Source organism: Pyxicephalus adspersus, chromosome 4, assembly GCF_032062135.1.
Source record: "Pyxicephalus adspersus chromosome 4, UCB_Pads_2.0, whole genome shotgun sequence".
Taxonomy (NCBI): Eukaryota; Metazoa; Chordata; class Amphibia; order Anura; family Pyxicephalidae; genus Pyxicephalus; species Pyxicephalus adspersus.
In genome coordinates, this window is record NC_092861.1 from 68986429 (window position 1) to 69002788 (window position 16360).

General features: G+C 35.7%; 1 protein-coding gene across 4 annotated transcripts in view; it reads right to left on the reverse strand.

Moving 5' to 3' along the window:
- FILIP1 (filamin A interacting protein 1) overlaps positions 1–16360 on the reverse strand; it is an 84398-nt gene that overhangs the window by 54701 nt on the left and 13337 nt on the right. For 2 of the 4 annotated variants that reach the window (XM_072408537.1, XM_072408533.1), the window contains exon 1: positions 411–503. The exons of the other annotated variants lie outside the window; for them this stretch is intronic. In XM_072408537.1, coding sequence (XP_072264638.1) covers positions 411–473 — 63 coding nt within the window. In that variant the 5' untranslated portion in view covers positions 474–503. Of the gene's footprint in view, positions 1–410; positions 504–16360 lie in introns of those variants that run through there. 4 annotated transcript variants of the gene reach the window in all.

The window sequence follows — 16360 nt, forward strand, 5'->3', positions numbered from 1 at the left end:
TGTTCATTTTAAGTCATCTGCACATAGAATAATGATATAAAATGTGACTCAGTGCAAATTTGATATCCCTCTTGGCCATTTTCCAATGTGAAAGGAAATGATTGAGACCAGTTCCTGCAATACATTCTCACACAGAAAACATATGTGTGTTTTACATACATTCCACAATAAATCTACTCACAAACAGACGTTCGGATGAGAAATGCTCGGCTACAAGGCATTTTCCCTTTTTTACCGGAAACACTTATTCATTTTAATTGTTATGTCAGTGGCTGAGCAATATGAACTGTGTGTTTTGCATTCACTAATCCTTTCCCTATCATTGAAATTGAATATATGTAATCATCTGACTTATATCATGTAGCAGGACCCTTTGGACTTCTTGAGGCACCAGACTAATCAAAGCTTACCTGTATATGATGTCTGCGTTCCCCCTTCTCCTTCCCTCTGTATTCACCTTCACTGAACTTCATCTAACTTTGCTTAGCAGAGCTTTCTGTTCCTGCACATTTGCCACACCTACCATTATAACCCTCCTCTCTGTGATATGTGTTCAATCATTGTTCCCTGGTCATGGTATGCAGACTTGCAGATGATGTATGAAGACTACATTCACAATGTGAACAACAGCATGATGTTGTGACTGTTAATCATTCCTCATGAGAGTTCAATGTTGTCATTTTTGTGACCTATTCACATTATGTAAATATTTTGCAGCATGATGATGTCACAGTTTTTCTGATGACTGATGAGGATATTTAAGAATTATATTTTTGTTTTACAGCTGCTCATGATATGAATCAAGGGCACTGACCTTGCTGATGCTGAATAATGATCAGCTCATTGGTTTGAAAGACTGTTTTAAGTTTAATAGGTTACTGTTTAACCATTGTACTGCTCTGAATGCATCGTGAACACAATTGTGTCTTTGGGGATGTAGAAAAAAGTGTCAGTTTAAAGTCTTTGTATAATATGGTTAGCTGCATTTAGAATCACTTTTTTTTGTAAAATAGTTGGTGCATATTTACAGAAAAACATGTTTTTCATCATGCCAAAGTCAGGGTACCAGCTTGATGTAATACTACACCTGTTAAGGTGGCCCATTTGGTGGTCATGGGGGTTGTGGTGGTGAATTTCGGCATAATCAATATTAGTATATAGCCAAGAGACGCACAAATGTACTCACACAACATGCTACTGTACTGACAAAGGTTTCTATATATGATAAAATGTTCCAGATTGCTCTACCTACATAACAGATTGAGACTTTTGATTCAGGGAAAATCCTACCTGTCATTACAAATATTTCCAGAGAAAGGCTTTGACTTTTTTGTTTTTCATTTTCAGGTGTTCTGATGCAACGTGGATAAAATGTACCATTAATGTCATACTTATGCTGGCCATGCACTGGTAGGTAGGTGCACGACCAGGTAAATGATTGATATCGCCCAGATATTACCTGGTTACCACTATGCGCCTATTCTTTACCTGATGAATAAAACCTCCCCCCCCCCCACCTTACCCAGCAATAGCAGTGAGAGTTTTCCCCACTAAATTACATAATTATTGGGGACAGGAGCAGCAAGGGGGGTATAGAACATTAATTTATACATACTTTGTAGATACCTTTGGCACCCTTCCTAACTCATGGGAACAATAGTTATTGAACCATAATAATCCAGACTTTACCAAACAATTATGAACATTGTGCTTGCTGATGTCTGCGTGGATCCACAAAGCTTACATTGTCACCTGAAGCCCACATTTGTTATGCATTTGGTTAGCTTTAGAATATTAGGACATCTACTTTTAGCCTTTGCACACATAGTATATTGAACAACAGCATATTGTTCATATTTTGTAACCAAAAAAACATTTCTGTTCTATTAGATTCCTGGTATAAGCCACCTAAAAGAAAGGGTGCAATTCTAACCACCAACCAACAAGGCGTTTTGCCCCCTTCTTTTAAATAAAAATAATAGGTGTCATTCCACATTTCACAAATGATGTATGTGTATATATTCATTAAGACAGATAAATGAACATAAATTGAAGTAGAGACAGACTATCAACAAAAGACGTAGACAGGAGCCTAGGAGAATATCCAGCACACCCAGTTACAATTGTCATGCTGCTGCAGTAATCCAGGTAAATGCCACAAATTGTCATTTCACCAGAAAAACACCATGCAATTGAAGGCAGTTAGTGTCTAATGCAGTGTTTCTCAACAAGGTTCCTCCAGAGGTTGCTAGGGGTTTTATGAGCAATGTGCTATTTGTGGCTCTCGCCTCACTTCTTTTTGGCCATCTGTAAGGGTGACATTCCTCCCACTGGCCAGCAATGTAAAACGCAATCTTTCCACTGGCCACCACAAGAATATACTGTGTGCTGTGGATATAGTAATTAGAGAGGGGGTTCTCTGAAGACCTAAACATTTTTGCAAGGGTTCCCCACAATAAAAAGTTTGAGAGGCTGCTCTAAAGGAAAGTGGCCATACCAGTATAGATTATTTAGATGGGATGGCTTCCTTTGCCAATAAAATCCTCTTCAATGTCAATAAAAGGTTTGGAAGATGAGCAAAGCTGCTGCCTTGTCTTGACTCACATTCCTCCTGAGTGTCAGACAACAAAGATGCATAGACACCAAAGAATTACAAAATAAATAAATTACACATTCCCTATTTTATCCAAAACTGGAAACATAAAATAGGTATACTTTATGTACATTTACATGGGTGAGGTGGAGCATTTAGCATGACGCAGCAAGGTTTAACACATGTTAAGTACACTGTTGTATTTACAGAAACACCTCCCATATCTCTGGAAATATCAGTGTTGCATCTTGCATGTAGGACTGCATAAAATGTATAAATTATGTCCTTGTCAATATAAAGAATGTGTAATTATCATTTTGTACCATACAATTTTGTTAAAGTATTAACGTTATTTTTGCTATGAAAATGTTATTTAAATGTTATTGTAAGAACTTATAGGCGGTCATGTAAAAGTACAATTGGAAATTGTTAAGAGAGGAAATAGTATTCCCACAGACCTATTCTCGCTCTCTTTTTATTCTTTCTTACTGATCTTCATCAGTCTTGCATTTTGCTAGCCTCCTTGTCACTACTGGTACTGAAAAGTTGCATAAGGTAAAACCTGCAGCCCACGCAGGTTGCACAGATAGTCAAGATCCATAAAGATGTGAATATCCAAGTGTGCCTTCACAAGAAGGTTTATTGGGTCTTCCAGCACAACTTCAAGATCTTGGAGACAGACCTTTACACAAAAAGAGCTGGACAGGGCCATTGAAGGGTAACAACCCAGCAGCAGAAATGATAGCTGAGTCCTTGGGCCTGAGTTATTAAAGCTTTCCAAGGCTGGAGAGGATACACTTCCATCAGTGAAGTTGGGTTATCCAGCAAACCTAGAATTAATTTTTAAAATGTCTTTTGCTGTTTGTTAGCAAATGTTTTCAAACCTGGAGCAGATCCATTCCAGGTATGCTGGATCACCCAGCTTCACTGATGAAAGCCTTGGAGAGCTTTAATAAATCAGGCCCTTGTGTGAGGAGGAACTAGAATAACACTGCCAGACCTCTCTAGGTAGATCTCAAGTGGGCTACTTGCGTACATATTTCTGACCAAACAAATGGAGGTTGGCATATGGACCCATTGTCTTCTAAAGGAACCTGTGCATACAGTCCAGCACCATGCAGCTGGATTGATATTTGCCACAGAACACCAGACTCCCTGTTCTGTTCACAGGTGCACTCTGAAGACATGAAAGAGCATAGAGACGCCTTGGTAAATGTTATGCAACTTTATCCAGCATTACAAGTTTGACAATGCATTAGTGTTAGTTTGTGGGGACGTGATCTGAATCCAAAAGTAACTCTGGGATATTATGTATTGGTGCATTGGACTCCCGTACGTAGCACCACAGATCCGGAGCTAATGCCCTGATCCAGGTCTGGGAGATCCCTGAGAGCACTTCCTAGATATTGTCAGGAGTGCATACATGCATGTAAGAGCTATACATAATACCGAACCTAATTATAAGTTGCGTACCCTTTCTTTTTTCATGACTGTTCAAAATGCATACAAAATGAAAAGCTTGGGGAAGCAGAGTTGGACCTGGGTCAGGTAATGCCAGCCAACAGGTAGCAGGAAGCAAAACCAAATAAAAGTCAGGAACAAAGGCCAAATGCTAGGCTTTGGCTGATTTTAGTAAACTTTTACATTTAATGGTGGCCCCTAAAATTGTAGAATTGAACTGCAACTCTCTGACTCAATACAGGAATACTAATTTTGTAACCAACACTGATAATGAAAAGATTGCTGCAGGATGTTTGTTTTCCATTTTGTAAAACTGTATATACATGGCAGCAAGTGATCAAACAGTTTTTCTTTATATTCAAATATCATATTTAACTTTTCCTGACATAAAAGACACATTTTACCAAAAACATATACAAGGAGAAATTAAAGTGATGGCGTAAAGAAATAAGAAGCAAAATTGTATGGGGGGAATAAAAAAAAAGGAAAGAATGATAAAATGATCTCCGTACCTATCAAAAACTGTGCTATGATCTAAATTTAGGATGTGTACCTAAGAAGCCATAAATAGTAAAGAGGAGCAAAGGGTTAGAAATGCTATTACATCACGTCTCTCAAAAGTCAGCATGATAAAGTATTAGCCACACAGAGATCTACAATCTAGCCCTACAATCTTAGCCAAATCTTGAGAGTACTGTTTACTCAAATAAAAAATATCTAACACACAGATTGCTTTCACAGCAAGATATGATCTACATAATGTCATTTTACATTGGCATGAAGCGTACAACATCCTAGCTTTTGAGCTGAGCAATAAACAAATACAAAATAAATCTCCTTTCCTAGCCTCTGCCTAGGCACTGGCCAGTACTTTTACCACCACATACCCATTTCTCAGCTTGCCAGCTGCAAAGTTCATTAATAGAAAATACCAAAGTCAGTGTGAAAAGTACAAAGATAGGGTGACTTTATTATTAAAAGTGATAATGGTAACCATATGCCTTGATGCATTTCACACTTCAGCATGTAATCTGAAGGCTAAGTGCAACAGCATGAAACGCATCAAGGCATTTGCTGTTTTTGCTTTTCCTAATATCTTCAGTGCTTTTCTACCAATATTTAGTTATTATGTACATAGATAAATGAGTAATATTTGTGTTTGGGTCCATATCATATCATCAATCCTATTCATTTTCTGATAGATGACTGCTGGGAGAAATCATATATCAGACAATAGATACCATTACCATGATTTGGGAGATGTTGGAGGATGTTCAGTTAGGTACATAAAAGATATAGCAGTACCTGCTTACAAGTTACTAAATCACACGTTTAGTCTGCAGGGGCCAAACAGCACAAACATTGTAATAATATATATTACATTTTAAATTTTATCTTAAATGGCATTTCCCTAATATTTGCTGTTGGAAGATATTACATATTTCTTGAATGTGCATTACTTATTACTGCATAGCTGAGTAGAATGCATTTAATTAATGTAAAATAAGCTGGCTGGTTTCAAGGGATGTAAAGTCTTTTCAACCATGTTTATATGTAAGTAAAGTACATGAACACAGACCCATCTATATAGTATTCCACTATTAATAACATATATATTCAAGCAAGATAGAAAGGTTGGGCCATAGCTATCAGAGCCCAGCCTGTGAGGAAGGACTGGGATGGGTTCTGACTGCTGTAACTAGAACAGTATGGCTGCTGGCAACACATAGGAGATCCATTTTCCTAAGTGGTAAAAGGCTTGAGAAATTACAGTATTATAAATGAGGTCTAAGGAGAGTCCATTGTTTACCCCATTAAGTGGAAATAATTTGGGGGGACAATACCCAGGGACACTCTTTATAGACTTCCAACAAGACTCAGATTGCAATATAGCAGACAAGCTTGTGGTGTCATTTATCTATGGAAATGGTTTTCAACCAGTGGGTGGCACATGGTATTATTTGCCATAGTTTGGGTCATTACACAGCTTTTTTGTTCATTATAATTTGGCATATTCCTTTATACAGTTATCAGTCCCTTAATAACAAAAATGTTACATGTCTACTGATTACTGATAGCAGTTGGCAGTCACATAACTCTAATCACATCTGATGCAGGTTAGATTACACCTCAGTGATCCGAGAAAAGGAAATGCCTTCAGTATGGTCTAATATTAAACTCTCAGTACACAACAGACAACAGATGGTAACTGACGGATGAGAAAATCTTTTTTATTTAGAATTCATTAGGTCCTGGACTTTTTGTGACCTCTTGAAATTTACAAATATTCATTTTTATTAGAGAAAATTAGACACGTAATCCATTGCTGCCGAAAGCAATTTATGTTACCATGTTCCAGAGCATAAAGACACAAAATGAACATAAATATGATCATAAAAAGCATTGATGGCAAGCAGCCACATTATATAGCTTCCTGAATGCCTATTATTTCATTTCCTTTTTATGTAGATTCTGGTGTTTATGGCACGAATACACCCCTGTATAGATAGAGAACCTTATACACAATAAGGAAAATAACAGATTTAGGCAGTGTTATTTAGGCATGCCAAATGTAGGAGATATTGCTTCCATGGAGCAAATGAAGGCAAAATATAGGGACAGGTACCACTGCTCTTATAGGGAATATCCTATGAAAATTCCTCATATTAAAAACAAGTAATAAAACATATATAAATAATAAAACATATGTCCCAGCATTGTAGGAATTGTTGGGGGCTTTTTCCAGTCCATGTACAGTAAATGTTGGAAACCCAGAACCCAGAATGTTTAAAGTAAGATTATGACCCAGGTCAAGTAACATCCGTAGTCCTTGTTACATAGATCCACAACAGCATGGGGATACATTGTATGTGAGCCAGATGGACCCTTGGATCATGAAATAATCCGATAGCAGAGGGTTTAGGAATAATATTACAATTATTCTACCTTTTTTTGGAGTGTTGGAGTGACTCTAATTTTGGATTGGACAGAAAATCTGATGCTGAAAAAGACCAGAGTGGGAAAATAACCACCTTTAACATTCAATTAGGTTTAATAAAAATATTTTAGTCTTTTTTGTAGCAATTTCACACAAAAAAAATCTACATAGATTTTCAATCTTGGACTACATAAAGAAACTAACAATAAATTAAAGTTAAAGTAAGAGGTAAAGTTAAAAAAGTCCTTTCCTACTAGTGACAATTAAAAAAGAACTAATACATTTTTCTATTTTCTTAGCATGTGAGACTGAGATTTCTTATAGCATTATAAATGAGAAACTTTTCGAAAAAAATCAATATATACAGGTTGGATAAAAATATAAAATAATGCAAAACATTTATTAGTTAGATAATGCATTAGTTATTATGATCTAGGCATCACAATAAAAACAGGAACAACTGAAGAGGAAGGAAGGACAGGGGGATTTAGTTCCAAAAGGGCGATATTCTCCCCAAATGAGAAATGAGGGTCAGCTAGAAGCTAGCAGATGCCCCTAGTGCACTATGAATGATTATGAACATACTATGTTCATAGTATATTTATTTTACATTGTAAATCATTACTCCAGTAAGTAGTAAAACAGATTTATATACTGTATATATTTTCTCCTACTATTCCATCCTGCCTGATACCATTCTTTATTCCTGTCTTCTATGAAGCACTTCTCATGTGCTACACGCTATCTATGGAATCTCTGGAACGTACTACCTCATCACATCAAACTGTCCCCAGCCACAGTGCCCATAAACATTTGTGAAGACATTCTCCTGCAAAAGAAGTAACTGCTCCTGACACCTAACACATCAGTAAAACATCTTCATACTTGGAGGGAGAACTCTTAGATGAAACTAGACTATTTAAAGTGAATTCTAGATATGTGAATATGATGAATTACACATAATTATATTTCTTCTGTTTTCAAGTGTCTGATTCACCAGTGTGAAAAGATAGAGATGAAATGCAGTTAAGTAACCCCTATTCACTTTAAAGAAGTGAAGAACTCATGTTCCCTGCTGTTGATTGAATATTTATGCTCACCTCCCATAAATAAATCAGACCTGTAATAGAATTAACTACTTTTTTTCTTCATCAAATATATATGTATTTAAGGTTGCATAGTTAGTAACTATAGCTAAAATGATCTGAAGGACTTTTGGATTTTTTACATTTTTTACATTTTAGGTATTCAAAGATACACCTTTTGCAATGCTTGCTTAGTCCTCTGAGCGCTAATATTTTATGATTATAAGGTATTTTATAATTTATTTTATTTTCTTTATTTTATGTTTTGTGTTGCCTAAATATACAAATATTGTATACTAAACACCATGTTGTCTACTATCCAGACAGCAGATGGAGCAATACTTTTTCACATTTACCAATGTATTATTTTCAGTTCTGCTGAAAGAAACCAGTTGTTAAAATTACTAAACTTAGCCATCAGAGTGGACTCATCCCTTATCAGATGGCTGAGTGTGAGGTATCAAACAAATAAAGCAGCAATGGAAGTTTTTGTCCATCTCCTTAAACAGCAGACAAGAAGTCTTTTGTTATGCAGTACTGTATATTTGTAACATATCTGTGGCATATAGACAGTAAAACAAAATATAAACAATTTAAAAACTGACAAAGTTAAAAATCATGTGAAATAAAAATGACCCAAACCATTTCAACCAGATTGAAATGTGTGTATGAATTATTTCACTAGACATGAAATGTGAAAGCACCACTGCAAAGGTCAGAATGCTAACCACTGAGCCAACCGTGCTTCCCGTATAGAAATGTATACAATCAAATAGATTTTAGTTTCCCTCCTTAAAGTAAATCCAACACACCAAACTACAAAGTCTGTGACAATTTATATGTAATATAAAGTGATTTCACTTTGCACTATTGTTTGAATTGTGATCACAGCAGTGCAGGACTAACAAATGGAAGGAAGTACAGTCTGTTAACATTTTACAGAAAGCAGGAGGTGAGTATTATGAATGGTCATTAGTGTAAGCATCAGAAATTCTGTCCATTACCAATGTATGCTTCAATTGTTGCTTCTTTCCGCTGCTGGATCAACAACACCATAAACATTTAAACGGTATTGCAAAATCAATTTTCCTAATAAAGGTCATCATATTGTCATTTCTGATAATTGGGGGGAATTATTGCAGTCAGGTACATGAAAAGGTGGGGGAGTTGTCCCCTTTGCTAGGATGGAGCAGTTGCATTAGTGGTGATTTAATATGTAAGCATACTTTACTAGGTATAGAGTAGTCGAACTATGAAGACCAAATTTTAAGGAATTTTTGTTTGTCAAGCATCATAAACATTGGTTTCTGACTAATCATTATTGCTTCCAGCAAGCTTAACATGGGGGATTTTCTGGAGAAGGTTTGTTTAGTGGCACAGAATAAGAACATTTTTAGTTTGTTGGAAAATCTAAGGATGTCATAAATATTGTACATTTTTATACACTGCACGAAGGAGCACTAATGGAGAATTGCACAAATGGACTGCAAATGGAGTGAAAATCATATTATCGGCTGCAATTTTTGCTGTTTTATTGTAATTGCTTATTGTAAGTATTTCTATAGAATATTTTTTAGCAGAAAAAAATATAACCTACAAAATCATTAATGTAAATATGGGAATGTGAGGTTTGCAGCCCAAGTGAGTTTTAATCCTGTGCAGTTTGGATTACAAATCCCTCTATATGACAAGAACTATTTAGAGAGCCCTGGACATTGGGCCTGATTTATTAAAGCTCTCCAAGGCTGGAAGGGATACACTTTCATCAGTTAAACTGGGTAATCCAGCAAACCTGGAATGGCTGTGGTCCAGGATTCAAAATATTTGCTAGCAATCCATTCCAGGTTTGCTGGATCACTGATGAACATGTATCCTCTTCAGCCTTGGAGAGCTTTAATAAATCATGCCCAATGTGTCACACACCAAGTAAAAGTCTAAATAGTACTGTGTTAGCAAATGTTATTGCCTCGTTAGAAATATTCTATACCTTATCCATTTCATCACCAGTTTTAATAAAACAAGCATTGTAGGAGCTGTACTAACTTGAGACACAGACCTGAAAAAAGAATGTGACCAGTGAAGTTTGAGCATCCCACCATGTGAACAGCAAAAGTAAAGGTTTAAACCTTGGTGGTTGCTATGCACAACTAGAATATTTTTTTACCTAATATTATTCATAAAAAATTACATTGCTTTTGGAAAGTATAATGAGACAGAGATGTGGTCTACTAAACCAGGGTACAGGCTAAAACAATTTAGCCGCCAAATAAAACAAAAATAAACTCAGAACTGAATGTGCAATACAAAAATGAATACAAAAAAAGGTGGAGAAAAAGTGAGAAACATCTTTGGGCAAAAAGAAAAAAACAAAAACAATAACACAACAAGAATAGGAACAGCTATTTGAAAAAAAATAAATGTTTAAAATACATGTTTGTCTCATATGTAAATAAAGAAGTCTTTATTATTAAGCCACTAAGGCAATATTCACACCTCAATGGAAGGCTGCTCACCAGGTTTTCGGAAGCCAAAGGAACACAGAGTATGTGCCATTGTTCAAATTTAGTATAGGAGCACATTGGGAAACATAGGTGTCAGAGTCTGACATCTGATTGGCTGCATGTTTAAAGGAGATTAAAGAACATTGGTTGAAACTGTTTTCAGTCCATATGTGGGCGCTTGTGTCCTAAATGAAGTCAATATTAGTTCCCAAAAAAGTCAGTAGGAACAAAAGTTAGCAAGAAAAAGTGTTAATTCATTGTCAGAAACCTTTTTTTCTAGCTTTATTGAACAAATGCTACCAGGAAGTAGGAACCCCAAAAAAAAAAGACAACCAAACACTGAAAATAACTAAAATGCCTAATTTTTACTTTTTTTCTGAACATTCACTTGAACATAGCCAATAAACAAAGGTTTTGTATATATTTTGGGACTTTTACCAGGCACAGTTTTCATACATTTCATGTGTATTATATACATACGAGAAGCTCAAACTGAAGTTTAATCTTAGTCCTTAATTCTTACATGTTTTCTGGTTCCTCCTTTACCCCCTCATTATTGTGCTAATAAATGTTTTTGTGTCAGTATTCTCCCCAGAATATTTTTAAAGCTGGCCGGGAAGAAGCTTTAGGCAGGTGGTGGCTGGTTGGTTACTGAAAAGAGCTGGGTGGTGCACCCAGCTAAAAGGGGCTGGGGAGAACACTGCATGTTTTTATTGCGTATATAATCTTGGACCCAGTGAAATCATCAGCAGGAAGTTCATAGCTGACAGGGGGGTTCAACAGATTTACTCCAAAGGTAATAACTGAAGTTGTTCCTAAACCTCTATGAATCGAGGGACTGAAAAAATCTAATGAATAAAAGAAGTGGGTCAGGGACAGTAAATATGGAGAGGAATGGGCTAGATTATGCAGAATGTCCATCAGCCAGGAAGTAAGATAAGTGCTATCTAACTTGTTGCATTGTAAAAAGAAGACAGTGTACAGTGACATCCAAGAAAGCAATTTTAGTGGAGGAGAAGAGACTACAACTGAGCAAGACTAAAGGTAGGGCTAAAGTTTGGTTTTAATCACCTAGATTATCATGCTCTAACAAGTTTCATGCAATAAATATAAACCTTTTATTATACAGAGTGAAAATTTAGTAACATAGCTGATAACGCTAATGATAAGGTGATCACACAAACCTGAACAATATTTACATGGTAACCAAGGCTGCATTGTTTAACACACGCATGGATCTATACCAATAGCCCTGTATCCGGGTACATGATATCATCTAACCTTGCATCTGGGAATTTAGCTTGGACTTCACAATAAATGTGGAAATTCACTTCCTGGAACACAATAGGGCTGTTTTAAGGCTGTACAGAGTCATCATTGCTTGGAAAATAAGTGGCTATGGATGAAAACCACTAAAAGTATTTATTAAAGCAAAGTTTCCTAATAGTTTTTTAACGGTGCATCCTTAACTGTCCATATTATTGTCAGCCTAGAGAGTTACCATCACAAAAAGTTTCTCAAAAAAATTATTATATTGTTAAGTATTAAACTTAATACTAGAAGTGAAAAAAAAAATATTACATGGGCTGTTCTTAACCATTCCCTTGGTTCTCCTGAGCCACTATATAAAACAAGGTATATAAAATACAAAGCAATAGCTGGCTATGACCTAGATGTATACACAGAACACCATCCTATTGAAGGCACATTCTACATTTTAATTCCTTTACTCCCTAATATTTAAATTAATTATACCCTACGGTGTAGGCATACTGCCACTTTGTTATGAATTCCTTCCATTTGAATCTATTGACCAAATGTGACCATTACAATGGGTTTTAAACCTCTGGAGTTTTTTTTACTGTCTACTACAAAAAATGTAGAGCAGCAGTTTTGTACCAAGCAGCAAAGGCAGAAATACATAGGACAAAAATAAGTAAGAGACCCTTGACTCTCAAGATGCATAACCTTTTATAAGAAAACATGTACAGTTTTTAATAATTGAAATACTTGTGTTTTTTCATTCTGGTAATGACTAGTTGTCTTTTTCTGGATACATGTTACAATATGATCCTTTGGAGTTTTTAAGAATTATATCTTAAAGAAACTGTTTGTATTGCATGTATAGTTTGTTGAATAAACAAGCTCTGCAAGAACCACTGGTACTTGCAAAAAGTCCAACAAAATTGAAACACATTGACTTTTTTGAGTTGATCATTCATATAATCGATGGATAGCATTAAATCTGATGGCATGCTTTATGCTTTATATCAATAAAAAGCTCTGCAAGAACTACTAGTACCTTCAGAACGTCCAACAAAATTGAAACACATTGACTTTTTTCTTTATTGAGTTGATCAATCATTCCATATAATCAAAAGATAGCTTTAAATCTGATGGCATGCTTTATGTTATGTTTTATGAGTTTTAACTAACATTGTATTTGGCTAATGGGCTGTATATCATATTTTTAAAAACTGTAAAAATGATACAGTTACATACAAATCTAGTTTGTACAAGATACACTAGACACTATACACTCACAAGGGCTTTAAAGTAACTATTAAACATTTTTATTAACTTTTTACAGAAAAAACACATTTTTTCAAGACAAGTATGTGGAAAATGGAAATGGAGAAAAAGTCATAAAGGTGGCAGATAAGATCCCTTCCCCAGCTGTTGATAGACTCATATTTAAACATAATATATAAATAAAGGCAATAAATATAAAATGTAGAATGAGGGATTGCATAGTTTATCTCTTCACATTGTATAGCTTAATATAAAACAGATGCTGTGAAAGCGAAGTTCTTCAAATGCCGACAACTTGCAAGCATCCAGCTTTTTGTGTTTTTGTCTCCTTTCCTTAGAAGAAAACATACCCCTTGTCTATACTCTAAAGATTAGCACTCATGGATACATGGAATTCTGGTAGTTTCTTCCCCAAAGATCATATGCTAATGTCTTCCATTCCTAAAAGTCAATATCTGATACGTATGCCTCCCACCGTACATGCGATCCCACAAGTACCAAGCACTGCATTGTGATAAAGCAGGGGATGGAGCATGTAAATGTTTGGTGGAGAAGCAGCTGGGAACATAAAACTTCAATGAAATATATAGCAGTGACACTAAATCATCCTTTCTCAACTTCCACCAAAGGTTCCCAGGGGTTCCTTAAAGGGGACCTATCATCAGAATTTTTACTTTACACGAAATGGTAGACAACCAATTTAGGTAAGGTAAAATTTTTTTATTTTTAACCTATTTTTAACAAAAAAAAGGGCAAAGCCCCTCCCGTTCTGTTTTTAATCTTTGTAATGGGAACAAATGCCAATCTCATGCATGTGCAGTGGGATCAACACTCTTTTCCCCCATTTACAGCAAGCTACATCACCCAATCTTGCTCTTGCGCAGTGCGAGATCAGGTTACCTAGCTCGCAGAAGGAAGAGGATGAAGGAAGATGGCAGTGCCTAGGGATTCTGTGGTGCCGAGATGAAGAGGGGAATGCAGGATGGCACTGGACCCAAACAAAGACAGCACCAGAGAAATCAGGGGCTCCGCAAAAGGAAAGGGTAGTGTGAGTTTTTTTTTAATTTGGTTTAGTTCCCCTTTAAGTAGTTAGATGTGGAGAATAGCTATTATGTTAGACAGTAGCCTTATAGTTATACCTCTGATATAAAGATAATGATTTATATAAATGGAGCTTCTTAAAACCTTATTATCTTATCCCAAACCTCCAATGTAAGGTGGCCAACTGACCACCAACGTAAAGGACACATACACTGACCTCCAATATAAAAGGCATTTCTCCACTGGCAAAAAAAAGAAAACATATGAAGCAGAGGAGTGTTAATAATATTCCATGAACAATTTAGTTTTCTTATTATTATTATTATGTTTATAACTTACTGATGATGGTAGTATACTGTGACTGTGTGGTAGTATACTGTGATTATGTTTATAACTTACTGAGGACGGTAGTATACTGTGACTGTGAAAAAAGCAAGCAAAAATGTATTTTCAGGCAGATTTTAAAATAGTAAATCAAAATACATGAAAATACATATGAACTGAATACACATCATAGTTTACCTTTAAGGCAAACTGGATCACAAGGGAGCAGCTGCCTGATGGCCTTCTAATGTATTATTAGTCATACTTTACCAGAGATTATAAAAGTGAATAAACACGTTAATGTGAATGGTTTCTTTATTTAACAAATTAGTTTTGTTTTAAGAGCAAATCAAGAATGTTATCCAATATTTACCTAGATAAAGTAGCTTTTTTAATAACCTAGATAAACATTTGCAGAGGAAAGCTACATTGATTACAAAATTGCAGTTTCTTTCCAGGTTACATTTTATAGGTAGATTACCGTAGATGAAAGTTTAAATAATCTTTTCCTAGACAGCTCTGGTCTCTTGGGGCTCCATCTTGTTTCCTCTAACAAAACATAGCAGTCTTATGGGGTCCATCAGAACAAAAACTTAGTCTGACTTCAAAAGCTATTTTGGACTTGGCTTTCTAGATGCTCATGGTAATGGTATGATGCAGCTGCTGCTTGTTTTATTCACATTGCTGACAGAGACAGCTTAGAGATAAAATTTGATTTCTCACCTCTAACCTATTGCAATGCTGACAACAAACAGCCTTGGTGAGGTTGCCAAAAAAGCCTCCTGATGAAAACCGTGAAGCAGTGTTGCTGCAGATCAATACTTCTTTTATCTCGTCTTTCAAAGCATATATTAAAAGCTTGGCCCAATTTATGTTTGCATTCAGCAGAACTATGTGGCAAGATAATAAGGCTGATAAACTTGTCTAAGACTCGGTTTAACTGTTGCTCTGCAAAACAAACTATTACATAATTTTCTATATAAAAAGTTAAAAATATATAGTACCTCTTTAATATTTCTACTTCTCATGAACTTTATGTATCAGTGATGATTTGCTAACACCACCACTGTAGTAAACATTAGGCTGTCCTAGTGACATATGCTTAATGATTTTATAAGAACATTTTTTCACATCACAATCAGCTTCATGACTTTCCTACAGAGTCCTAGAGAGTGGGCTATTCATATGAACAGCCCACCAAAACAGGGAGATGATTTCTGTCCCGCTTGGGGAGATGGAGCCTCTAGGGCCTTGAGAAGGGCCAAAGCGCCAGCGCACATTACTTTATATCCAGTCAGCATCTTATACTGTCCTGTCTCTGTTTCTACACTATATTTATATAGCACCAACATATTATACAGCACTGTACATCAAATAGGGGTTGCAAATGGCATAAATAATGTATTTACAAAAATACTTACTGCAAGAAGACTTATTATTGCATCCTATTATTTAGTCTTCCAGTTAGTATCACATCAAGAGATCCACATAAGCCAGCTTCAAAATTGATTCACAGCCAAACCTCCAGATTTCGAACCAAGATTTTAAAAAATAAAGAAAACAAATAATTATCTTGAAGATGTTCTAAGCTGATGTTCTAAGCTCACAGCTAGAGTTCTTGTTTACATTTACAGATCATGGAGTGATGATAATGTGCCAATGCCAAGCTTTGTCTTTTTTTTTGGTTTATAAAGAGCAGATATAGATTACATATGTATAAAACGCACAATCAACACCAGTCCTTGGCAAATATTACTCTTTACTTCTCTTTAATAATCCTCACAAAGTGGATTTATATTATTTATGTGGCTATTAAGGGATGTAATGACAATCAGCTTTAAAAATAACAAAAATAAGTGTTTTCATTCAGCTACGGACAAGTGCG